The sequence below is a fragment of the Thalassophryne amazonica genome, chromosome 17 (genome assembly GCF_902500255.1).
Source record: "Thalassophryne amazonica chromosome 17, fThaAma1.1, whole genome shotgun sequence".
Classification (NCBI taxonomy): Eukaryota; Metazoa; Chordata; class Actinopteri; order Batrachoidiformes; family Batrachoididae; genus Thalassophryne; species Thalassophryne amazonica.
The window spans coordinates 18,451,434-18,478,812 of record NC_047119.1 but is presented as its reverse complement, the minus strand read 5'-3'; the positions used below and the strand labels follow the sequence as shown (position 1 = coordinate 18,478,812).

The window sequence follows — 27,379 nt, the reverse complement described above, 5'->3', positions numbered from 1 at the left end:
TTTGCATATTTCGTGACAATATCACAAACCAATAGATTAATGTATATTTCGTGATGCTGAATCACGACGTGCCATGAGATATGGTAGAATTGTCCTGGGTCAAGAGTAAGAAGTTTTAAGGACCTACTTGACTCAGCCATCACAAGTGTATCTCTATGTGTCAAAAGTGTTAAAGTTGGAGAGATGTTAATTTATCTCAGCAGTCACGTTCATGTCTCTGGGTTCTCAGCCTATGAGATGAGGAGATGCCTGGGAAGAGCTTGTTGAGTCTTTAGGACAGAGGTGTTTGTGGATGCCGATATTTATACAGGAGAATGAGGGTCCTGGTGCTACCTGTCTTACTGTTCGTTTGTGAGACTTCGATGCTAACCTGTGACCTAAGGTGAGGAAGGACTGCATGACTTTGGTACATAGTCTCTTTGGAGCGTCCTTGAGTACCACTGGAATGACTTTGTGTCAAATGGCCAGTTATCTCAGTACAAACAAGTCCACCACACAATGACGGACTATCCTAGTTGACCATGGACACCCTCCCAGAACCTCTGAGGTTTTTCAAGGTAAGGACAAGGTTTCAAATAGTGACCTTCCTGAAACGGGGCTTTAGGTGAGTGGTAAGCGTCCACACCATTAGACAGGAAACACAAAGACCCTAAAGTATTGAACCTTTTTTGTCCTGCAAAGGTACTAGAATCTTCAAACAACTCTGTCTGGGGACGTCATAACTTTATGAACCTCAGTCTTACAGATTGAGGACCCAGAGACACGATCCTCACTGCCAAGATAAGTGAATGTCTCTAAAAAGTACACCTTTTCACCATATCTATTTAATCTAGGAAGAAACCCAGGACGACCGCAGAACCCAGACACTCCGACTTGTCGCTCAGTTTTCCAAGTACTGCAATCAGGGTATCCATTGATTCTGAAATAAATCAGAAGATCATCCGCGCAGTCTGCTTCAATAAACCTTTCTTCACTAACAAAGGCACCTACAGTAAAATTGCTGAACTCCACAACTCTACCCAACAGCCAGTCCAAGCACAGTAAATTTTGCTGAGTAAAATTTACTCTGCCAGGACTACATTTGGTCCCATTCCAAATGGCGTCACCTCAACTCTTTACAGAGTGAAATCAAATCTCGAGTGCCAAATCAAATTGTGCAACTCTAATAAGAGTCATTCTTACTGCATTAGTTGCCCTTATTTAAACGGCATTAATAATGATGTAATGGAATCTGTGTGTGTGTGTGTTGGGGGGGGTCTTATTTGTTCCAGTAATTAACCTCTCTCTCTCTCTCTCTCTCTCTGCTTTCTTTGCCTTCAGACTTGTTGGGAAAATATGAAGAAACCATCACTGACCACAGAGGATTTGCTTTCTCATGGAACGTAGTACTTCTGCTCCACGCATCAGCCAACTTCATCCAAGCCGACAGTCCTGAGCGTTCAATCATTCCAGGATGCTCCTCGATGCTTGGGAACATGAGCAGATGGACAGGAAGTGGGCATTATGGACTGAGGGGGCGACTCCGTGCATTTGTGAACCAATGAGTCACAGATGAGGGATAGAAGCAGACTGTAGACCTGACTGGGCCAACAATGACGGGGAATGATATTATTTGTTCTTTGCACCCGTGCATTGATTTTGCCAATGACAAATCCCGCTGCAATCTCAGATCAGTAGAATGACCTAATTCAGAATAAATGGACCCACGGTGATAAGTAGGCTCCTTTCTCACTGGGTAATGGAAAGTTCTCACATATGGACTCTGATGATTGTGGCTGGGGTGAGTGAGGTGACTTGATATTTGCACGTTCAGGAGTCATTTTTGTTAGCCATTTAAGGTTTGAGCATTGATGCTGCATATAGCGATGTTGCGTCGCGGACTTATAACTAGGGTTTCTCGTGTCGTGGGTGCGCTGGTGGTCCTCTGCTGCTCCCTATCTCTTCTGTATGTGATGACCTGCAGCCCGCCACGTTCTGATGACCAGTTGCTGAGCCACGCTCTGCCTCGTGCTGCACCCAACCATCCCAGCCTGGGTGGCACAGGACCAGGGACTGGAGCAGGTGCAGGTGGGACAGGTGTTGCTGGAGTAGGGCATGGACCACCGGGGGTCCAGCCTTACCAGGTGCTCCTCCAGGAACGTGAGGAGCAACATCGCCTCCACATCTCCTCCTTGAAGAAGCAGATAGCTCAGTTGAAGGAGGCTTTGCAGGAGCACAGTCAGCAGTTGAAAGGAGTCCAGGATAGCCTGAAGAAAGCTGCTGGGGGTCCGGCAGAGGGACAGGAACCTGTGGCTGGGGCTGCAGGAGGTAATCTGGGAGAGGCTCAGGGAGCCAAGAGCCAGCAGGCTGATCTCCAGGAGTTCCTAAAAAGCCAGCTATTGAGGGCTGAGGTGAATGCTGGCACCAGGTTGTCCAGTGAGTATGCGGTGGTTCCGTTTGAGAGTTTTACCCTACAGAAGGTGTATCAACTGGAGATGGGACTGACCCGTCACCCTGAGGAGAAGCCCGTAAGGAAGGACAAAAGAGAAGAGCTGGGGGAAGTGCTGGAGATGGCGCTACACACCCTCAACAAGCCTTCCTCACACCAAGACAATATTGGAATAGCAGGAAAGACTCAACCTAGTAAAGTCTACACACCATCAGACTTCATAGAAGGTGAGAACGCACCAAATCTGTGTAGCGCTAATGATGTGTGCGCAGCATTCCCAGCAACTAACCAAATAAATCATCATAATTTGTTGTGTTCTGCTCTGATCATGCCATAGGAAATGAACACTGTTTCTATTCATGCATCTCTGCCCGTGTGGTATTTATTTATGTGTGTGTAATCGGAGTTTAAACCATTTATCAGTAAATTTGACAAAAATATTCACAAACGTGTCTGATAATCAGTTCATCGTCATTTGTATGACAAATATGTTGTCTTCTTACGTATTACTACAACTATTATTACTATTATTGCTAATTTTAATTGCTCAAAACTCATGGTACGATATCTTAAACTGGTTTTAATAGGCTAAAGTTGAATTAAATTGGCTATAATCTGGTTAAATAGAAGATACTATTGTTTTAACTGCTGTTATAGAGTTAATGTGCTTTTGAACTGCTTTGAAAGTATTTTCAGCTTCTTTATTCACTGATACTTTGCTTTTACTGGATTTAAAGTGTTCTAAACCAAAGTTTAATCTGCGTTTAAACTTCTTATAATGTTTTAAACCTATTCACTGGATTTTACTTGTTCCAAAAGGGGAATAAAATTTATCAAATTTGTTTGTTTTTAAACTGGTTAAACTAAAGATAATCTGATCTATATTTTGAAACTGTTGTCAATCAATGATCGGTTCAATAAGTCATTCTAATGCTTTCAGTGAACACTAAATCAGATGTTCTAAAACTGATTTTCAACAGCTATGAACCAGTGATTTAGGTGTTGAAAGTTGAATTGGAAATAAGGCATTTTTGTTAGTTCTAATTAACTAAAAATGCTTTCAGTGGAATTATAGCAAAATTTGAGATACAGTGGGTTTGAGAAAACTGAATGTCTTTTGGATTTTTAGACCTTTTTTTGTTGTTTATGAGCAATCTTTTAAAATTGTTTGTAATTATAACACATACAAATTAATACTGAAAATAATTGCTGTTTTCACCTCTTGTGATGTGCTGACGGTAATTGATTTGAAGCAAGCTAAGACAGAAAGAGGCCATAATGTTCTATGTGGAGCTTCTTAAACGTGTGCGTGTTTACGTGTTGGCTTGTATTGTGTGTTTATATGATGGAGGTTTAACAGATGTGTTTAAATATTTGTGTACAATTGCAACAAACAACTTTTTCCTCCAGAGGACTGAGAATGTAGCTAGCTAGCTTACAATGAGATAACGCACTATCCAGCTCACATCTTACTCTGTGTTCCGTGGATAAAGAGACTGATTTAAAGACAGTGTTTAAACAGCAGTATTTTATCTAAACATCGAGACAAGTGAGATGCTGTCTAGATAGCCAGGCTGGCAAAATACTCCTTGGAGTAGCAGCTTTTAAAGCTACATTAGCGAGTTAGCAAGCTGCAGCTGAATAACGATGAAGTATGCAAAAGAAACTATGCATTCAAAGATTTAATAAGGAGAGAAATTGAATTAATTTAGCCAACTAGAGAGTGAATGATTGAGGAAGTAAAGGCATTTAGTCTTAATTGCTCAAAGTATTTCCTAAATGAATCCTTATCTCCCTCTGGAAAATGAGGCCCTCCCTTTGTGGGAAGATGCATATTTAACAGGAAGCCCTTAATTTGAACTATTAGTGTGTAAATCTGTGGTCACAAAGGTCCTTCTGTTACATTTACCATGCTTTTTTCTGCACGGGGCAGGCGGGTGCCTCAACATATCGCTACCCATCCGGTAAATTCACAATGGAATTGACTGAATTTCTATTGGAGCACCATGTAATTTGGAGTTTTAAAAAATCTTTACTTATACAAAGCTGTGAGTAATCCTGTCTGAGCACTGTCAAATAACAAAATGAAATAAATGTTTTTCTTTCAAATAGCACCATCCCACCATGCTTTCACTGTTTTATTGACGTACTGGCTCGCAAACAAGGTTAGATCTACAAAGAGAGATATAAATGGAATAGAATTTATGGTGAGTGTAGCGGGATGAAGGTCCCGGGTCCTGATTGAAAAGACGTTCCCGCTAGCTTGGCTAACGGGGAATTCCCCTTTGGCTGACCTGGTAGTGTGAACTGTCCGGGTTCAATCCCACCGCCGTCCCGGCCACAAAGGTCCTGCGGTCACAATCTGGCGTCACAGAAAGGATGTGGGTAGTCACAGAACATGCTTAAATGCACCTGTGACTTCGGGACAAAGTCAAAAATGGTGGGGAGATATGTAGCGGGATGAAGGTCCCGGGTCCTGATTGAAAAGACGTTCCCGCTAGCTTTGCTAACGGGGAATTCCCCTTTGGCTGACCTGGTAGAGGAATGGTCTTTAGTGCGATCTGTCCGGGTTTGTTCCCTCCGCCGTCAGGGCCACAAAGGTCCTGCGGTCACAGTGAGTGTTAATTCTACCTGGTTCTTATTGTAATCCAATCCAACCCAATCCACTTTATTTATATAGCACATTTAACAACAAAAACGTTCCAAAGTGCTGCACATACAGTAGAATCACGATAGATAAAACCCCAATAGTCAAGAAATAAATTAAAAATAAGAAAATTAACAATAAAAATAGCTAAAATTTGCAAGATAAATAAATACATACAGCATAAAAAAGATAAAACCAATAAAATCTACCAAAATAAAAACAAAACCAATAAAACAGAGGACCACACAACTCACGCAGTGTTAAAAACCAGAGAATAAAAGTGGGTCTTCAGACGAGACTTAAAACACTCCACTGTGGGGGCTGTTCGGACATGGAGGGGTAGAGCGTTCCAAAGTCTGGGGCCAGCCACAGAGAAAGCCCTGTAATACTTTCCCTTACAAAGTCAAGCTATTCCTCAAATTGAATTTATTCAAAGTCGCGTTGAAAATGGAGCCCAACCAGGGGCTCCATCTTGTGAGAGACCCTCAAACAAACCAAAGTAGTTTTTATAAAAGACAATGTAGGTGGTACAGTGGGTGGGTTTTATTCCCGCAACACCTAACCTTATTGGCTTACGTAGACAGAGGGGAAACCTCACCTCTTGTCTTCAGTCCGGCAGTTGTCCGGTACCTGATGGAACCCAACTCCTTTGTTTGCTGGACTTTCTGATCACATAAAACCAATTCAGACCAGTTGACATGCATACTCAAACAAATAACTAAAACTTCAGCAGAGCAAATATGTGATATAATAAAAATTGAACACACAGATATATCTAGCAGTGAGAGATACTTAAATATGATATAGAAGAACACCCTGGGCGCTGATCTGCATTGCTGATTGTCACTGTTTGAAACTTTGTCCATTCCTTGGAAAGCGTTAGGGGGTCTTTAGAAGGAGGATGACTATGATGACCTGATGACTCTGTTGTAGTCTTGCAGTCTTGTTTTAACCATGGCAGAATATTCATGATATTTTCAAATCCCCTTTTTCGATCACGAACGTTGACATACCCTTGCATTTCAATGGTGCATGGCATGTAGCTGTTATACATCCAGTGACATCACTGGGAGGTTTTCTAGAAGTGTCGACATTGTGTTACAGTTACATTATGGGCGTACTATGAATGATTTTGCACATCACATGGTTCAAGTCCAGCGCATTATGTCATCATACTGCACTAGATCACATCTGTGGCCAAGCATGACTTTCACAGGGCAGTATGCTACAGTTATAGACCCCGTCTGCATGGAGCCAGGTATCCACAAAAGTTTTGCATTGTATAGGCATTTTGTCCACACAGAACCGGCAATTTTGGAGGCCGAAAACAGTCCTGTTTGAAAATGAGCTCCAGAGTGGGTAAATATGAAGACGCCGGATTTGTGTTTTTGTGTGGACAGCCTATACTTAAGTTTTTTGAAATGATGGTGTCATAGCCCCACGTCTCTAAGCTCAGCCACTCATAATGAATGACTTGTTGTTGTTATTGTTAACAGTGTAATTTAACTTCTTTTTTTTTTGTCTTGGTGGATCATTAATGGAATTTATTTTTGTCCCTATTAGAATGCCAAAGAGGCAAAGTTCAGCTGTGAATGCTGACTGTGATTAAGTGGAGCGCTGTGATACTAATAAAATAATTGCAGAAAAGACTTTCATCTTTTAAAATAAGTTATTTTTTCTTCCTGTTGGTGACGGGACAAAGCAGAGACTTTCTCTGGCTCAGGTTAAGAAATGCACCCAGAGCAGTCAACCACTGAGGGACTACTTTAAAAACACTGTGTTTGTTCAGTTTCCACTATAAGGAATAAACGTATTTCCACACATCATCTTCGAAAACAAGGGCGTCATGTGGATTAGTGTTTTCATCAGGTTATGATGATGAATCTGACTGAAAGGATGGAATAGGTCAGATTAAAAGACTTTACTCAGTGTGCCACTTTTTTAAGTTCTCGCTTCTGCAGCTACACTGATTAGCTCCTTACACCAGTTATGTGCACGCTGCACGTCGTCTTCTCTGTTTCTTATGGAAGCATTACAGTGCCGCATACATGCCTGGCTTCTGTATTACAGTGTTTTCAGGTGGTTTGAGCGTCCTCATGTGAACAAAGATATTTATTGAAACATTTGCATGTTTATGGAACACGACAAGGTCTAATATCGTACAGGGAAAGTTCCATTCAATTCAGCTTGGGACTGGCTTCCTCCCTGCCACCTCGAAGGCAGCGCTGTTTTTACTGCTGCAGCCTTCAACCTCCCAAGCTGGGTGGTGCGAGCCCCTCCTGCTGCAGCCTTCAGCCACTTTGCCTCAATTCAGATGATGGACTGCCTCAAGTTTAGTGTACATAAACAATGTCAAATGTATATGTGTTGTCTTTAATTCTGATGTGTTCCATTATTATGCTAAACGAGTAATAATTGTGGATTAATTGCTGTATCTTGTCTGAGTTAATTGGAGTGTAAATGTAATTTAGTTGTTGTTGCACTTGTGTAATGACAATGACAATAAACCTCATATCAAATCAGTTATCAATTTTCATGTGGACAAGGCCTAACACCAACCGACCTGGGATGCATATTGATGGAAGTGAGGATGGAGCTTTACTTCTGTCTTTTGTGGCGTTCTGACTCGTCTTTTGGCTGGAGTATCAGGGCCTGCAGTCTTTATATAACCAGGCTGTTCTTGGGCAAGCACAGAGGATAGGGACTGACTCGTCATATACCCTTTATAAAGAATATGAACTTTTGCCTTCGGGTAGGCGGTATAGAGTTCCAAAATTGAAGATTGCATAAGGCGGTAGAACTGTGTGATGGCTCCATGGTACTTATGTTTATGGTATGTGTGTTATGGGATGGGGAGGATTGTCTGTAGTATTGTTAATTTGTTGTCATATTTCTATTCATATTTATTGTTTTTATCATGCATTGTAAGCAGTATATGAGTCCAAGATGAATTTCCCTTTTAGGGATAATAAAGTATATCGTGTTGTATTATATTGTATTCATGCAGTACTGGCAACACAATAGCATAAGTGGCTACTACACTTTAATCTGGTAATGAAGGTCAGTACCCCAGTACAAGGCCGCCTGTGCCTTGTTCTCTACGAACATCTGGAATTGTGTAAAGAAGCACATCAGGCATAAAACTTGGGCCAAGTCAACATGCAGATCGGTACCAGACGTCTGTATGACCCTCCAGCAAAAAAAGGAGAAGACAAAATAATTATTATACTCAACACTGGCAGATTATTTTACTCCTCTAATATTTTTTAAGTATCTCTTCTGGTGTAATTTTTATTATTATTATTTAACTTCTCACTTCCTATGTTCTGTTTCATTTGTGCTTCTGCTAATCATATCTGGACAATTTGCAAGTATTTTTGCAACTGAAAGAAAATCGACTGTCTCATTAGTAACAACTTCACATATGACACTGAACAAGAAAACTGGTCTGGATTACCAAAAAACAACAGAATGTGCAACTAGGATTTGCTGTAATTGTCTATTTGCACACACATTATCTCACTTTGTGTGTGTGTGTGTGTGTGTGTGTGTGTGTGTGTGTGTGTGTGTGTGTGTGTGTGTGTGTGTGTGTGTGTGTGTGTGTGTGTGTGTGTCTCTCCCTTTCTCACACATGCATTTCTACACTGTCATCGGGGAAAATGCTGACACCTGCACAAATCGGTGATGGCATTTCCGATAACACTGGTGCTGGTGGAGAGTGGATGTTTGATCATCTGAAATTATTTAAAAAGCTACCTTGTTGTGGTGTTTTAATGCTTGCATGAACATTACAACTTGGGAGAAGATACCGGAAAAGCTTTATCTTTACAAAGGAGCAAAGAAATCCCAAAGGAAATTCTCCACCCCAGTGAATACAGATTGAGTTAAACTGTACAAAATGTACACAAAAATCAAATTATGTCATCAAAACTATTCAATCATTATCAAAGATGGAATATTGTTTTATCGCTAGTTTGCATTTACTGTACGTTGTTTTGTGTATTCATAAGCCACCATGTGGTCTCAACCTGAACAGGTTTTCCTTCCACAGAGGCAACTTCATCCAATTGTATAAGTGAATAAAAAAATAATTGCATATCGGTATAAATATAAATATTAATTACCCCAAGAAAAGCACAAGATTGGTGGTGTTGTAAGTCCTTCTGTGTGATGTCAATAATGCATATCACCACGACTAATAGCATTTACTGATGACTGTTTACTGTTTACTGATGACTGTTTACTGTTTACTGATGACTGTTTTAGATCCTATCAATGTAATAGCAGTAAAAACAACAATAAATAGGAAAACGTCTAGACAAAACAGACTATAGTTACTATTTTACACCTGACTGACCAGACTTGTAAACACTTGTATAATATGTCAATGTTAGTTACATACGCTCACCAGCCAGTTTATCAGGTACACCTGTTCGATTGTTTGTTAATGCAAATAGCTAATCAGCCAAACACATGGCAGCAACTCAATGCATTTAGGCATCTAGACATGGTGAAGATGACTTGTTGGAATTTAAACCGAGCACCAGAATTTGGAAGAAAGGGGGTTTTAAGTGACTTTGAAAGTGGCGTGGATATTGGTGCCAAGATGGGCTGGTCTAATTATTTTAGAAACTGCTGATCTATTGGGATTTTCACACACAATCATCTCTAGGGTTTACAGAGAATGGTCCAAAAAGAGAAGATATCCAGTGAGTGGCAGTTGTGTGGACAAAAATGCCTTGTTGGTATCAGACTGAACGGGCAACTGAGTGATGCTGTCATGATGTCAGTGTGGACCAACATCTCTGAGGACTGTTTCCAACACCTTGTTGAATATATACCATGAAGAATTCAGGCAGTTCTGAAGCCAAAAGGGGGTCCAACCCGGTAAAAGCAAGGGCTACCTAATAAAGTGGCCGGTGAGGGTATATACAGTAAAACTCGCATATAATGGATTCAAGTGGACCAGCGAATTTTGTCTGTTACAATCAAAACCTAATATATATATATATATATATATATATATATATATATATATATATATATATATCCGTGTTGGTCTCACAGGACGGCTTTCAGGTGGATTTCAGACGGCTGTCGGTTGCTTTTCATTCGTGTGAGTATCCGAGAATTGAGCATGAGCTGGACATGCCCCAACATGTCCTGTGAGGCTTCATCATGGCGTTGCTTTGCGCCATGCGGCTCCACCGCGACACACGGAACTCCGCTCCTCTTTCCATGACAAAAACTCCTGTAACAGTGGAATGTGCCGTTCATTTCTAAACTGGACGCTGTCTTGATCCGGTATGTTGTCTGACTAGCACAGGAATTGTAAAAAGACGTGGACATCAGCACTTTTTCGGCACATTGAGACAGACGTGCGGAGGAGTTCGGCGCGTCGCGGTGGAGCCCCATGGCGCAAAGCAACGCCATGATGAAGCCTCACAGGACATGTTGGGGCATGTCCAGCTCATACTCAATTTCTCGGATAATCAAACGACTGAAAAGCAGCCGACAGCCGTCTGAAATCCACCTGACAGCCGTCCTGTGAGACCAACATGGAAGTGGTTTTGTGCCGCGTAATGAACGGCTCCGTGGCGCGTCCCTCCGCTTTTCTTTCCATGAAAAAAAACTCCTGTAACAGTGGAATGTGCTGAAAAAGTGCTGATGTCCACGTCTCCTGCTTTTTTGTGAAAGTCAGATGACGTCCCGGATCAACAAAGCCTTCACATTGGAAATGATCTGGTTGTTTTAGCGGGGTGTGAGCCTGTCGATCGGCGCTCGGAGCGCGGCGCGCTCTCAGACGCTGTGGGCCGGCCTTAAAGCGGCAGTAACACTCCTTAATCTGTGTAATCCCCATAAAATCGTCCCTGAAAGCCATATTAATTTTCCGAACGGTGTCCACCTGGAGGTCTCTCACAGTTTCTGGAAAAAAATTGATGCAGCAAAGCTCCAAATCATTCAGACATTTATTCGCAATAAAAAAACGACGAGGGATGGACCACTGCTCACACAAAGCCTGCTCACAGGCGAATGACGCAGCCGACAGGCGTGAAAAAACTCACGCATGCGCACAAAGGTTCAAGCTTGGCTGATGCAATCACACGTGATTCAAATCCATATAGTTTTTGAAAAAAATAAAAAGGTCAAATACTTTTCTAACAGACCTCGTATGTATGTAACAGATTAGTCAGAGTCAGGAGGCACCGAATGATCTACGGGGATCTTATGTATTTCCTTGATTAAACGCCTGACCTTGATTAGGGCCCTGCCTCATTTAATGGCAGGTCAAAATTTCTTTTGAAAAAAATAAACGGCTACCTTAAATAAGTGTTAGGCATCATGTGCTTTAAAAAGATTACATTTGCTTGAGTCACTCTTTTTTCTAAGTCCACTGTGGAGTGGTACCTTGAAATTCTAAATCCTAATTCTTACTTCTACTATTCCGTACTATTCTCTGCCCATGCAATGATGTTGACGTGTGTGTGTGTGTGAGACCCTTTTAAAATTCTCTGTTGCATTGGTGGGTGTCTTATTGCAATTTACACAGCTTTTTCTGGATCAATTTATCCCTCAACAATCGCCAGTTCTTTATACAATCATTAACCACCAAGCCAACGGTACGTACAATTTCCCTCCATGAATTGTGGGTCATTAAGCGTCTTTTTTCTGGCTCCTTGTTGTAAAGTTGGTCTTATTTGTAGACTTTTCTACCAAACGTATTTGATCCTTGATCAAAATGTAATCGCATGCACACTGCAAAAACTTATAAAATATGATGGGAGAGGATGGAGTGAAACCGGAAAAGTGATAAATCACAGCCTTTGCAGTCTCCGTTGTCAGACTATGGAGAGGATTCACAGCCCCGCAGAAGGCTCTGATCTAAAGCGGTTGGTTTTGGTTCACCACATCCTGGGATATGTGTGAAACTTAACACCGTATTACAGTGCAGGCAGCAAGCAGCATTTTCATAATAATTACCAGCCTTGAATTACGCCTTGCCTCGTTTAGGTGCCCGGTCAGAGCACAGTTTGAAAAAAATAAACGCCTGGGCTTTTAATCAAGGAAATACAGTATCCATGTTATATGGCTGGGGGGGGGCTGGCTGCCGGTTTGTTTGTCTTTTGGTTTCCTCCCAGGTGGCGTGCATTTGGGACTGAGTGGCTGTGTTGCTGAGGCTGTCAGGACCTCACCCTGATCACCTGCGACTCGTCAGGACTCACAGCTGTGGTGCATCTGGATGGATTGGAGCATGTTGGCATTTAAGACTGGAGTGCACAGTGTGTATTTGCCAGAGACTCGACCTTGTGACCAGACGGGTGAGATCGTCGTCTCGGGAGCCATCTCATCAGCAGCGGATGCTGAGAACGTCCAGGTTTGATGCACAGTCTGTGAAAGAGGAGGGGGTGAGGTCTCACGCTCGTCAGCACACTTCCTGAGGTACGTTAGATTTTGTGACTAACAGTTATACAGTCAGTAAATGTGGTGTCCCTCACACCTTATTGTATTGAGCTGTTTGTTAGTCATGTATCAGCTTCCACTGCAGTGGAGTTTTGTGAACTGGATGTTCCATGCCTGCAGGTTAGGAAGCTGATCAGTAATCAAGCCAGGAAGTGTTTGCTGTTTGTACACCTTTAAGTGTTCTGTGTGTAGAGTGTGGACTCACATAATGGTTCCTTCTTTCACAGACTCGGTTGTTGCGGCCACCTGGGGGGTGTCGGCGGGGTCCTTGGGTCCGAAACAGCTTCTGGCTCTGGACCGTTAGCGCTGCTGGGAGCGCACCACGCCAGGCCGCACCTTTTGTTGTTATATTATCACTGTTATGTATTAAATTCAGTTAGCCTTTGAACCGTGCTCTGCTTATTTCATACTGGGTCCTTCAAACGCTGGTCGGTTCTCCGAGCTGCGTCCGACACATAACAGTAGTCTCTGGCCAAACATCACGGACCCAGCGGTAGCAGAGACGGTAACGCGCCGGGAAGGCGGCAGCAGACGTTCAGTGGTTATCCGGATCAGTTGCGGGGCTCTCCGCCCGGAAGGTGCGTGTTTGAGACCCATTACTGGATACTGATTTGTGCTCTCTTGCAGCCGTGTTCCTGTGTTGTGCCTTATCCGTGGGTCGTGGTGGAGTGTGACTGGCGACGGCTTCGCGTCACGCTCCGACCGGATAAGAGGTTTAAACGGGAGCTGCAAGAGTGCGTTTGTAATGGGTTCACGCGCACGGCGGAGCTCTGTTAGCACGGGTCGCTGGGCTTCCTGTGTTACAGTCGTAGCCCCGTTTCCCCGGACAAAGGTAACTACTGCGTCTGTTGTATCAGCTCCGGCGTTATTTAGTTGAGCACATTTTGGTTGTGTGTTGCACTCAGCTGCGCACATAAGAGCAGCTCGTTTGTTTTTTCTGTCGCCAAAGGGGTTTTTTTTGTTTTTAGCACTCTGGCTCCCCCTTGTGGTGACTGAATCACGTTACCGTCAAGCTCTTGAGTAGGAACAGGTGTGTTCCATTTGGTTGAGCTTGACGGTATAACTCACTGATTTGTTTTGTTAGTTCATTTTGTGTGGGTGTTTTTTGAGTTGGTTTTTGTGTGGGCTTTTTTTTGTTGTCCACTATTTGTCTGGGGGTGTGACCCTGTAGCCTTTGCAAAAAAAAAAAAAAAAAAAAAAAAAAAAGGGACCCCAAACAACTGTGTGTTGGTCTGTTTGTTTTTTTTTTTGTTTCTTTTTGTTTCACGTCCCCAGGGTTGGATGGAACGGTCCCCTGGGGGGGTGATGGGGTTGGTACTTGGGTTGTTTTTTCTTTTTGTTTTTTTTTATGCCCTCTCTTCTCCTCTGACTCCAGCCGGATGTGCCGTAGTGTCGGCATTGCTGGAGGGGTGCAGTTAGGTTGTGCTGGGCGTTTCCCAGGTGGCCTCTGCACCCGGGAGGGGAGGGGGGGGTTTGGGGTTTTTCTTGTTTTCCCCCCCCCCCAGTTTCCGCCCTCAGGGTTTGACTGTGGTGTCCTCTGGGGGGGAAAGGGCGTTGGGTCCATCTAGCCGTGGACGGCCGGGGCTGGGTCCATTAGTCATGAGGGGAGGCGTCTCCTGGGGTTGACGAGTGGTCCTCTGGGAGGCGCTGGTAGTCCCCGTGGGTGACGTTGGATCCCAGAGGGACCTCGGCCGTGGTTATTACTCCTGGAGCTGGCGGGTGGCCCTCTGGGGGGTGTTGGTCCCTGCGTGTCGTTTGGGGGGGAGGAGGGGGGGGTATTTTGGCATTTTTGTTTGAGCTCACATTTGGGTTTTTCTTTTCTCCCCTTCCCTAGGGTTTGATGGAACGGTCCTCTGGGGGGGGGGGGGGGGTGTTTTAGTATTTTTGTTTGTAGGCTTGGGTTGGGTTGTTTTTCCTTTCTCCCCTTCCCTGGGGTTTGATGGGACGGTCCCCTGGGGGGGGGGGGGGGGTGTTTTGGTTGTTTTGTTTTATGACTAATCACACATGTTTGGTTAAAGGCTGACCGCACAGGTGTAGGAACTCCTGGCCACACCTGTGCTAAGACTGTCAGAAACAAGGGCAAAGATGCAGCCAGTTCAACCAGTCTGTTGGAGGATGAACGCAGACGCGGTTTCCAGCCATGGTCCCTGGAGGGGGGTGTTTCTCCTGGGCCAGGTGTGTGTGGTCGCCGGGAGGCTTCCCGTGAGGGTGGGGTACTGTTATATGGCTGGGGGGGGGGCTGGCTGCCGGTTTGTTTGTCTTTTGGTTTCCTCCCAGGTGGCGTGCATTTGGGACTGAGTGGCTGTGTTGCTGAGGCTGTCAGGACCTCACCCTGATCACCTGCGACTCGTCAGGACTCACAGCTGTGGTGCATCTGGATGGATTGGAGCATGTTGGCATTTAAGACTGGAGTGCACAGTGTGTATTTGCCAGAGACTCGACCTTGTGACCAGACGGGTGAGATCGTCGTCTCGGGAGCCATCTCATCAGCAGCGGATGCTGAGAACGTCCAGGTTTGATGCACAGTCTGTGAAAGAGGAGGGGGTGAGGTCTCACGCTCGTCAGCACACTTCCTGAGGTACGTTAGATTTTGTGACTAACAGTTATACAGTCAGTAAATGTGGTGTCCCTCACACCTTATTGTATTGAGCTGTTTGTTAGTCATGTATCAGCTTCCACTGCAGTGGAGTTTTGTGAACTGGATGTTCCATGCCTGCAGGTTAGGAAGCTGATCAGTAATCAAGCCAGGAAGTGTTTGCTGTTTGTACACCTTTAAGTGTTCTGTGTGTAGAGTGTGGACTCACATAATGGTTCCTTCTTTCACAGACTCGGTTGTTGCGGCCACCTGGGGGGTGTCGGCGGGGTCCTTGGGTCCGAAACAGCTTCTGGCTCTGGACCGTTAGCGCTGCTGGGAGCGCACCACGCCAGGCCGCACCTTTTGTTGTTATATTATCACTGTTATGTATTAAATTCAGTTAGCCTTTGAACCGTGCTCTGCTTATTTCATACTGGGTCCTTCAAACGCTGGTCGGTTCTCCGAGCTGCGTCCGACACATAACAATCCACTTTCCTCTAATCGGTGAGTGTCAATGCTGAACTTCATTTCGTACCTCTTTTGCGAGTGGGCACATCCAGACTGTTCTGTCCAGTATGTCCAGGATTTTTTATCAAAATGCGTTGCGATGGGATGAGTTGATTTGTCTGATGTGAGCGAAAATCCGTTAAACAAAATCCAGTGTATATACTGTGTTTGTTACGTAGAAAACCATACAAAAGGATTGGGTCTTTTGCTTTTGTCCAGTGAGTGCGAGTATCCGGTTTATACGATGACGGTTTAGGCAAGTTTTGCTGTACAACATACGACAGCTGGCACACTTGAAAGACTATTGTACTAGATGATGGGGGTCATGGTGATGATGATGACGGCTGATCCATCAGGTGTGGGCTATATAGCAGTCAGACAAGGACTTCACTCCATCACTGGAACTGGAGTCCTTGCAAGGGCTCCCTATGAAACTGTAAATAATTGTGATTTAACATGTTATTTGAAAATAAATGGTTTTTTGTTTGTTTGTTTGTTTACATGAATACAAGTAATAATTGCTACAAAAATGTAACTCCCGTCTTTGTTCCACCCGTCAGGTATCACCCGCACAGAAAAAGACAAAGGCACCCTGTACGAGCTGACCTTCAGAGGGGAGTCGAGCAGTGAATTCCAGTTCGTGGTTCTCTTTCGGCCCTTTGGCCCACTGATGAAAGTGAAAAATGAGAGAGTGGATACAGCCAACGTCCCCATCAATATCGTTGTGCCGCTTTCAAGACGGATAGACAAGTTCAAACAGTTTATGCACAACTTCAGGTCAGGACCATCCCCATTTTACGTCATTACTAACACTAATGTCCAGTTTATTACATTTTGTTAAATGTAGTATTGAGATATATTCAGTAAAAACTTGATTCTGTTGGCATCATATTTCTACAAAAAGTTATGTTTAAATTTTAACAGAAAGTCTACCTTTTTGTTATTTATAGTCATTCAAAGGATTTTACATTATCAGAACCTCATGTTAAATGATGTATCAAATATATCTGAGCCAAAAATATGATTCTTCATTAATTGAGTTGTTTGAGCACATTTTCTTTCATGAGGCACACAGAGCAAGAGTGCAAAAAAAAATGGAGAAAGTAAAGGTTTTCATTAAGTAGATGGGATGCAAATAACATTTTAAACAAGCATTATGTTTATTAGGGATTTAAAAGATGTTCGCTTAGTTGGTTTTGTGTCAACGTAACAAATAAGGTATACAGTATTATATATGGGCAATTCTATGGTAACGGAATTACAATCAGAGCACATTTTTAATGGGGAGCTAAAATATGGCCAGATTTTCCCATCGCCATAATTCCGTTACCATAAAATCACCCATATATTATATTTAATGGACTACTACTACTATGGCTAATAATAGTAATTTTATGTGTGTAGCTCTTTCACAAATGTTTGTTAGAAAGTGTTTCAAAAATTTAGTACAATAAAAACAGCAAGCTACAATTTTAAACCAAACAACACAAGCAAATTAACCCTTTAGAACATTACATAGTTTAACTATAGCCACATGATTACAAAAAAAAAAAAATACAATTGTATAACTAATTGTAGCTCTGATATAAGTCACGTTTAAGGCTGTTTTCGTGTGAAGTCAGATTTGAGAGTTTAATCACAAAATATAGCAGTCCTGTATCCTGCTGACTTCTTTTTCATCTTTAGAACACAATTTAACCAAACACACATTTTAATGTTCATTCATGTCAGATCAATTATGTGTGGAATAAATGAAGAAACATAAAGCTCTCTGCCACAATCTTAAGGCAAAAAAGTCACTTTTTCCACAATTTGACGTTGATACTGAGATTAGCAGTCGATACTCATCCTCTAATAGCAGAAAAATGCTCATTAATCTCAGCATTTTATCATTTGTAGTTAGATAATATGCTCTGTAATATCTGTGTTTTGTTATCACAGCTTTTTTTATTTTATTTTGAAAGGTAACTCCTGCTCAGTGGTGGCGTTGCAGACCATTAAACCGCCCTCCTGGGTGGAGCAGCAGCAGTTGATATACAGCATGAAAAGAAGTGCACTTCCTTGAAAGACTCCACGAGTCACTGAGCAAACACTTTACCCTCATCCATATTAAAGGAATACCAGGACAAACCATGCATGTGTGCGTATGTGCGTGCACGCGCGCGTACATATAAATGGATAATAACTTTTCTGATGCCCCATAATGTGTTTCTGCTGCACATAAAGCAGAGACTGAATCTGAAATCACAGGCATAAAAGGCAAACACTTGCAGACAAGCACTTCTAAAAAAAAATCATTTTGCACTTATTACTTTGAGGAGGAGAAATGTTGCCTTTTTCTGCTGATGCCATAACATCAGATATCAGTTTTCATCTAATGTTGCTTGCAAAAGTGATTTTATGAACAACTACTCACTGTCTTTTTGCGCATATTTAGCCAATTTTTCCCCAGACGGGAGTCATCTGCTGTATTTTAGCAGACTTTCTTTCTCCACATATGCAGCTGTGAAAATGCATATGCAGTGTCAATGCATGTGTGTGTGTTGTGGGGAAAGATGTGAATCATCTTTCGCATGTCTGTGATGTATTTCACATCTCCCACAGAATGCCTCCTGTGCACACACACAAAGTGTTTCAAAGTTTCTACCGTTTTGTTTCGTTCTCATTTTGTCAGACCCTTGTTTTTAATCCAGTAATGGTGCAGCTGTTAATAGTTTTTCAATGACAGCAGTAATTAAAGGACAATCAAGGATGTATAGAAGGGGGCACTGTTTCACCATAGAACAAATAACATGGAAATCAGTGGGACGCTTAATAAAAAATATTATTTAACAAGGATTAACAATATTGGTTTAATCCTCTGGGGCTGACCCATCGTATAGGACGGCTAAGACCAAGCTTTACTAAATTATAAATAACTTATTAATGATATGAGATAGAAACTTACCTTTTTTTTTTTTTTTTTTTTTTTTGCTGAAAAGTTGACTCCACTGACTTTTGAGCCAGCCATCGGCCAATCTTTGTACTTCTCATAGAAGCTGTGTGATGACGTGCGCAATGTGAGTGTCCAATCGGAATTGGTTCACCGTCACATGGTTTTCCAAAATCCAATCGTAGGGTAGATTTACCTCACATGAAAAGCCAAAGATCGTTTTCAGGAGTGATATGTTACTAGTTGGGTTTGAATAGCCCCCTGGCTGCTCCAATGAGTACATACTATTCTAATGCTCCCTGCACCATTACGCACAACGAAAGTGAAAGCAGAAGCAGACAGAGAGCCTCTGATGACAATCTCACGTGCTCAAACAAAGAGTGTGTAACCATCAGGATTGCTCCACTAGTTTGCATGTGAATGTTACTGGATAACTCTGTTGCTTTCTCAGCGTAAAGCACTGTTTACCATATCAATGGACAACAAATGCATAGACCATTTTGTATATATTGTTCAAAATGTGCATTTGTGTTTATTGTTTGAACCTTTTTGTTGTACAGTCTTTCACACAATACCTCAAACTACCTTTATAAAGTGTCAAAACAGTTGTTTATTATAGTTTGCTGTGTGTTAGGGTTAGGGTTAGGGTTGAATAAATGTGTGTGGAAAATAATTTTTCGCTTTATTTTTTCCTTGCCTATTTTTGATTGTAAACCTTCATTACACTTATAAAACACAACAAAAAAAACATATATTCTGAAAGCACAGGTTGTCCTGAAAAAAAAAGAGACATAAAACTTGATTGTGGGATGCAGGGAGAGCTGTTCACAGCAATAATAAAACATTTATGCCAAGGGAGTGAACTGTCCAAAAAATGCCCTCGGACCCCAGAGGTTAAAGTAACTATCTCGGTGTACATGTCTCAGAAAATCCTAGGCATGTACAGTGTTAGATGCAGTGACTCAATGAACACCTAGATAAGTTAATAAGTCTGAATTCACCCCCTTTGTTAACAGGATGAGTCAAAAACATTAAATTCATGCCTAAATTCAAAGACCACATAATGATGATTAAAATGATGAAAGTTTGTTCAGCTTTATTGCACCAAATCAATCCAAAAAGCAACTTTGTGTTAAAATAGCTTATGTGGAGAATCCAGCCTTTTTCAGAATGATTGAGTCACTATCTAGTCCACTGAGTATCTGGCTCTATGGAATATAGGTTATGACAGCATCTCTCTAGGCTACGACAGAGTGTGAACAGCATTCATGAGGGAATTCGTGAATTTTTGTGAAATGCGCGTAGGGTGTTGCTATCCCCTCATGTGAGTCTCAGGGCGTTGCTCACGTGTTGCTTCAATTTTGAACTGTTCAAAAATTGCACACTGACAGATTTCCTCACTAAATACTCAAAGAGCCATCATAAGCATCGTGAGCCCTTTTGAATTTAGTTTTGATGACATCCACACTTTTCTTTTTTCCTCCTCTGTGAGCCACGCTGAGCTTTTTATTGTTATTATGATTATGATTATTATTATTATTATTTACAGGGTTCTGCCTTCTGTGGTATTTCCATAGCCTCTTTTTGCATAATAACTAGTGCTGGGTTGAAAAGATCGATTCACCGATTTTAAATCGATTCTATACATCCAAAGATCTTTTTTTTTCCAAAAATAATAATAATAATAATAATTATTATATATATATATATATATATATATATATATATATATATATATATATATATATGCACTCCACACCAACATTATAACAGCATGTCTGAAAAAAATTACACTGCAGTTGGGCTGTTGCGCTGTTTCTGAGGGTCCCATTTAAAGATGTTAATCAGGACTACTGGGACTGTTGTTGTGGGCAAGAAAAAAAATCATCCACTGTTTAATTCACACAGTCATTTTTTCCCGTTCCTCATAATGTGCCATTTCTGTGGAACAGTGCACAAAGATTCTCCTGTGTGGACTGTGGAAGCCACGTTCTCCTGCTGCAGGAGAACTTAGGAGAACTTCACCCACTGCAATTATGCAATTAATATGCAATGGATATCAGAACTTTTCTAATATCCATGTTCTCCTACTGCAGGAGAACTTTTCTAATATCCGCATTCTCCTGCTGCAGGAGAACTTTTCTAATAGCCGTGTTCTCGTGGTGCAGGAGAACTTTTCTAATAGCCATGTTCTCTTGCTGCAGGAGAACCTTTCTAATAGCCGCATTCTCCTACTGCAGGAGAACGTTTCTAATAGCCGTGTTCTCTTGCTGCAGGAGAACTTTTCTAATATCCACATTCTCCTGCTGCAGGAGAATTTAGGAGAACTTCCCTTGCTGCAGGATTACTTTTCTAATAGCCGCGTTGTCCTGCTGTTGTGAGCTGTGCAGCAAGTCTTGTAGGGGAGACCGGGACAGTTATCCCCCAGAAAATTTTTAAATTGATAACTCTCTGAAACACTATTGCCTGCATTTTGAGGGCCAAATTTTGTGCAGTATTAATATGTTGCATAACTAGACAATTATGTAACAGCTCAAAAATTATTTTAATAACACTAACCCAAATCGAGATTGGATCGAATTGAACCGAATCAAATCGAAATAATCGATTCTGATTCTTGAGAATCGGAATCAAACCGATTCTTGAAATTTGAATTGATACCCAGCTCTAATAATAACAGCCTCATAGCAACACACAGCCATCCTGAGCACTTTGTTCACAGACATGTTGTCATGTCAGCGTGCGAGTGCTTGCAGGATTCGCACGAAAATGAGAGAAGCCTGCGAAGACCACACTCGACATTCACGAAAGTGCTGCGTAGCATTTGAACAGCACTCACGTGCTATGTACGCAGACTGCTCATGATTTTTGGCGCCATTTTCGCTGCCAGTCCATACGACATTTGTCCGACATGCGCTAACATGTTGCAAGTACCAATGTTTTGTCGCAAATTTGTATGTCTAACTACTCCTCCACAGTTGTGGCCCAGTGAGATATTACCTGCAAGTACACTGTTTCAAGACCAAAATTCAAACATTTTCACATAATTGCAAATGTTCAGCTGCAAAGTGTAAAATAAAATTTTTTAAAAAATCGGACACACAAGAATGAAGGAACAAATCATTTTTACACTTTAAAAAAGATGTACAGTGTGAATTACCCTCTCCCCTGTAGTACTTTTTGTACTACCTTGAAAATCATGAACGACCTCTAAAGTACAAACTGATTTACAACAGTTTTAAGGATTTAACTGAATTAAAGCCCGTTTGAGACATTGTTTAATTAGTTCAAGCCATTTCAAATAGTTTAAAATTAGAGGTCAGATGTATTTTTTCAGCATTTTGAAACAGGTTTGTGGGAGTTCAAAAACCTCAACATCTTCGGAGTTCAGCCTTTGAAGATAAGTTTAACCACAGTAATGGTTGCAAGAAAATCATTGCAATTGCGAAACTAAAAGGAATCCATGTTTGTTAATAACAAATTGTCCAGAATTAGCCTTCTATCAGAGGACGACTCGACCATTCGACTGTTTGCTGTCAGCTCTTCCTTCCTATGAAGGCTTTTGCTCGCTGTGACAAGCCTTTGATCCATTGTGCCTTCCTCTGTGTGTTTGTGCAGGGAAGTCTGTGTGCGTCAGGATGGCCGGGTCCATCTGACTGTGGTGTATTTTGGGAAGGAGCAGATCAGCGAAGTCCGCAGCACTCTGGAAAATCATTCCAGGTGGGTTGCATTACAGTCAGGAAGACATCTTTCAATTATCCACCAAAGAAACACAAATGAGAGGATAATTTATGTAACAAAGCAAACGGTGCTGCAATCACACACATTAACTCTCACGAGTGCAGATACAGTATACACCCACAAAAAACCCTTCAGTCACATCACACAGCGCGCATAACGTGTTTCCGCACGGATTGCCTGCTTGATAAATAATGTTGCAGTGACGCTATGAACTGAGGTCAGACATAAATGAGATCATTTCTACTCTCGCATGGACTTTGACACTTACATCTCCGCGAGTGCAGCTGATCACAAGTCAGATCCACTGCTGAAGGCACGACAGATTCCCCGAGGAGGGTTGCTATGGCGATGCATGTCTATTCCCAGTCCAAAGGGTTTTGTGGCGGCCTTGAATCAGTCGGACAATTTCCAGTTTTACAGTCACTTTGTTTCTGCTGCTGTCGCTGAGGCCAAACTGTAACGAGGAACTGGCGAGAGCATTTCAAACTTGAAAACAACCACATGAAGCTGTATACAAGGAAGAAATGGAAAATGTAGAGAAAAACAAAGAAAAGCACAGATCAAGTTGCATTATTTCATACAAGCGCAAGTCCCCGTGGATAAATCCACTCTAATCTCTCTGAAATTCTTCAACTTAAAGTAGACCTGCATTGAAATAAATGCAGTCAGATCTTTGGACCAAAAAATGACTTCTATTTACACATAAGATCCTTCTGAATTTAGTAAAGTAAATCTGCAAGCCCAGATCTGTCATTCAACGGAGAAATCTTCATTTAAAAATGAGAAATTTACAGCTAAAATTTAGCCCTCCGTAAAGCTGTCATCGCATCCAGGACGCTGCCGAGACATCAGGGAGAAGACCCTCTCCCAGCATGCATTGCGCGCGCCAACTGTAATTTGTGGATTTACGTCAGTTTGCATCTGCACCTTTTTCTTGTCTTATACGGAAGGATCGACTTTTTTAAAACTTCATATTGTCTTGCAGCACGTTTGGTGAGTACACATTTCTTTTATTTGTGCTTGAAAATTATTTTTGGGGACTTTCATACGCCCGTTTGATTGAGTGGTGTCGCATTTCGCCTCTGGTGTTACCGTCACGGGGTACAGAGGCGAGACACGCAAAGAATTCAAGTCATTAAAAAGATATAAACCTCTCTCAGCGGCCACGGAGCTCTGCGGCTCCGATTACCGAGACGTGCGGCGCTGTGGATTTTGCCGCAAAAAGTCTGTCCTTGCGAGCAACAGGTGCCACCGGCTGCTCCGCATCAAAACGGCGAGCGTAATCTCTGTATTTGTGCCACGTTGGCTGCACCTCCATTCAGTAGACAGAGCCGTATCTGCGGCTGCACAGCAGACACGGGGGTGTGAGTGGCCCGCGGCATGCACTCAGTAAGCGCATCGGAGGCAGTGAGAGCGTGTCGGGGAAGAAAGGCGCCCGCTGTCGATGTCGTTGCTGATCTGAGCACACAGATCTGTATCTCACATTCATTGCAGCTTACTTTTGGATGTTGAAACCAGGACGTGTATAAGTAACATTACTAACAGATAAAATCAATTTCAATGCGGGATCGGACTGAAGGCGGGAGCGCGTCGTCTTGTCCCTGACGTCATGGAAATGATCCGGATGTACAAACTGTTTTCACAGAGGGCTAAATTTTAGCTGCAAATTTGTCATTTTTAAACGAAGATTTCTCCGCTGAATTACAAATTTGGGCTTACAGATTTACTTTACTGCATTCACACGGGTCTTAGAAATACATATCAGCTATTTCTTTCTGAAATCTGACCACATTTATTTCAATGCAGGTCTACATTAAAAATATTTAAAATTTATATTTGAGTAAAGTACCAAACTTGGTGTGCATATAGAAGTTTGATCCAGAATTGCCCAGTGAGTTTTGACAAAGGTCAAGGTTATGAATTTGACTTTCAGCATGATTTTGACCAAACGTGACACACACTTAGATGGATTTCAGAACTGTTCTGGTGACGGCAGCCAAGAGTCACTCATTCGGGTGAAGGTCAAAGTCATTGGGGTCAAATGTCAGATTGCCATAGCCCTGGCGATCATCATGTCCACAGGCATTATTACCAAGTTCCTAAAAACACTTGACACACCTCTTCTGGTTGAACCATAAAAAGTTTGAAGGTTTATCATGGTGAACTCAAACTGAAGGCCACACTCAGACTGACAAGCACATCAATATCTCTTCCCAGCAGCGATGGTATCATTAGCGGCTGATCAGATTCAATGCTGCTCTGTGAACAAATTAGATTCACCTCCAGAAACTGCTGTGAAATGTGTCTCATCCAAAAATCACCCGAAGCGCTGTGTGTATCAGCTTTAAATCACATTCTGTAACACAGCATCCCCTCACAAACGCTTCCAAAAAGCATTTACGCGTGCAACAGCAGCAGCAGCAGCATCTGACATAAAGGGCTGGAGATTTCCCACGAGCCTCGGACTGATATGAAAAATGATCTCAACAGCAAAGCAACAGCTGGAAAATCTAATATCTGCTCCTTCGTAGTGTTCACTTTTCTTTGCTCTGAGATCTGCTTTGCAGGTGAAAAGAGAACAAATAAAAAAGGCTTGGCCACTCATTATTTGTAAAGCTGAACCAGTTCTTTTGTATCAAAAGCTAAATGGTGAAACTAGTTGACTGCAGGGAGGAGAACATGAAGAAACTCCAGCAAACCAGGGCCCTGCTATGCAAAAAAGATGCCAAAAGACATCAGGGATAGTGTTTAAAATAGAAAAATTCTATTTGTAAAGCTGAACCAGTTTTTTGTATCAACAGCCAAATGGTGAAACCACTCAAATGCACATAGGAGAACATGAAGAAACTCCAGCAAACCAGGGCCTCGTTATGCAAAAATAGATGACAAAAGACATCAGGGATAGTGTTTAAAATAGAAAGATTCTATTTATAAAGTTGAACCAGTTCCTTTGTATCAACAGCCAAATGGTGAAACCACTCAAATGCACATAGGAGAACATGAAGAAACTCCAGCAAACCAGGGCCTCGTTATGCAAAAATAGATGACAAAAGACATCAGGGATAGTGTTTAAAATAGAAAGATTCTATTTATAAAGTTGAACCAGTTCCTTTGTATCAACAGCCAAATGGTGAAACCACTCAAACGCACAGAGGAGAACATGAAGAAACTCCAGCAAACCAGAGCCTCGCTATGCAAAAAAGATGACGAAAGACACCAGTGATGGGGTTTAAAATAGAAAGATTTTATTTGACTGGGGATGTTGTCGGGCGGTGGAAGGAATACTTCGAGGATCTCCTCAATCCCATCGTCATGTCTTCTGAAGAGGAAGCAGAGACTGGGGACTCAGAGGCAGACTCATCCATTACTCAGGCCGAAGTCACCGAGGTGGTTAGAAAGCTCCTCTGTGGCAAGTCTCCTGGGGTGGATGAAATCCATCCTGAGTACCTTAAATCTCTGGATGTTGTGGGACTGTCTTGGCTGACACGCCTCTGCAACATCACGTGGCAGTTGGGGACAGTGCCTCTGGATTGGCAGACCGGGGTGGTGGTCCCTCTGTTTAAGAAGGGGGACCAGAGGGTGTGTTCCAACTACAGGGGATCACATTCCTCAGCCTCCCCGGTAAAATCTATTTATTCCAGAGTACTGGAGAGGAGAATTCGACCAATAGTCGAACCTCAGATTCAGGAGGAACAGTGTGGTTTTTGTCCCGGTCGCGGCACACTGGACCAGCTCTACACACTCCATCGGGTGCTCGAGGGTTCATGGGAGTTCGCCCAACCAGTCCACATGTGCTTTGTGGATCTGGAGAAGGCGTTTGACCGTGTCCCTCGGGCACCCTGGGGGGGTGCTCCGGGAGTACGGGGTCCGGGGTCTATTGCTAAGGGCTATCCGGTCCATGTATGACCGCAGCAGGAGCTTGGTTCGCATTGCCGGTAGTAAGTCAAACCTGTTTCCAGTGAATGTTGGCCTCCACCAGGGCTGCCCTTTGTCACCGGTTCTGTTCATTATCTTTATGGACAGAATTTCTAGGTGCAGCCAGGGTGTAGAGGGGGTCTGGTTTGGGAACCACAGAATCTCGTCTCTGCTGTTTGCGGACGATGTGGTTCTGTTGGCTTCGTCAAATCAGGACCTTCAGCGTGCACTGGGGCGGTTTGCAGCCAAGTGTGAAGCGTCCGGGATGAAAATCAGCACCTCCAAATCCGAGGCCATGGTTCTCGACCGGAAAAAGGTGCTTTGCCCTCTTTAGGTCGGTGGAGTGTCCTTGCCTCAAGTGGAGGAGTTTAAGTATCTCGGGGTCTTGTTCACAAGTGAGGGACGGATGGAGCGTGAGATCGACAGACGGATCGGTGCAGCATCTGCAGTGATGCGGTCGCTGTATCGGACCGTCATGGTGAAGAGAGAGCTGAGTAGGGGGGCAAAGCTCTTGATTTACCGATCGATCTACGTTCTGATCCTCACCTATGGTCATGAGATTTGGCTCATGACCGAAAGAACGAGATCGTGAGTACAAGCGGCCAAGATGAGTTTCTTCCGCAGGGTGGCTGGGCGCTTCCTTAGAGATAGGGTGAGGAGCTCGGTCACTCGGGAGGACCTCGGAGTCGAGCCGCTGCTCCTCCACATCAAAAGGAGCCAGCTGAGGTGGCTCGGGCATCTTTTCCGGATGCCTCCTGGACACCTCGCTGGAGAGGTGTTCTGGGCATGTCCCATCGGGGAGGAGGCCCCGGGGAAGACCCAGGACACGCTGAAGGGACTACGTCTCTCGGCTGGCTTGGGAACGCCTTGGGGTTCCCCCGAAGGAGCTGGGGGAGGTGTGTGTGGATCGGGAGGTCTGGGCGGCTTTGCTTGAGCTGCTGCCCCCGCGACCTGACTCCAGATAAAGCGGAAGAAAATGGATGGATGGATGGAGAATCTATTTTTAAAGCTGAACCAGTTCTTTTGTATCAACAGCCAAATGGTGAAACCACTCAAACGCACGGAGGAGAACATGAAGAAACTCCAGCAAAACCTGGGTCTTACTATGCAAAAAAAGATAGCCAAAGATACCAGGGATAGGGTTTAAAATAGAAAGATTCTATTTGTAAAGCT

The 27,379-nt window shown here is 42.9% G+C and overlaps 1 protein-coding gene across 3 annotated transcripts in view; it reads left to right on the top strand.

The window, feature by feature from the left end:
• The window catches only part of csgalnact1a (chondroitin sulfate N-acetylgalactosaminyltransferase 1a), a 70,952-nt gene that overhangs the window by 25,375 nt on the left and 18,198 nt on the right, over positions 1–27,379 (top strand). For all 3 annotated transcript variants that reach the window (XR_004565914.1, XM_034191655.1, XM_034191656.1), the window contains 3 exons: positions 1,321–2,655; positions 16,179–16,395; positions 22,169–22,270. Coding sequence is in view for 2 of the 3 variants with exons in the window: in XM_034191655.1 (XP_034047546.1) it covers positions 1,851–2,655; positions 16,179–16,395; positions 22,169–22,270 (1,124 nt within the window). In the remaining variant the exon portion in view is untranslated. The remainder of the gene's footprint in view (positions 1–1,320; positions 2,656–16,178; positions 16,396–22,168; positions 22,271–27,379) is intronic.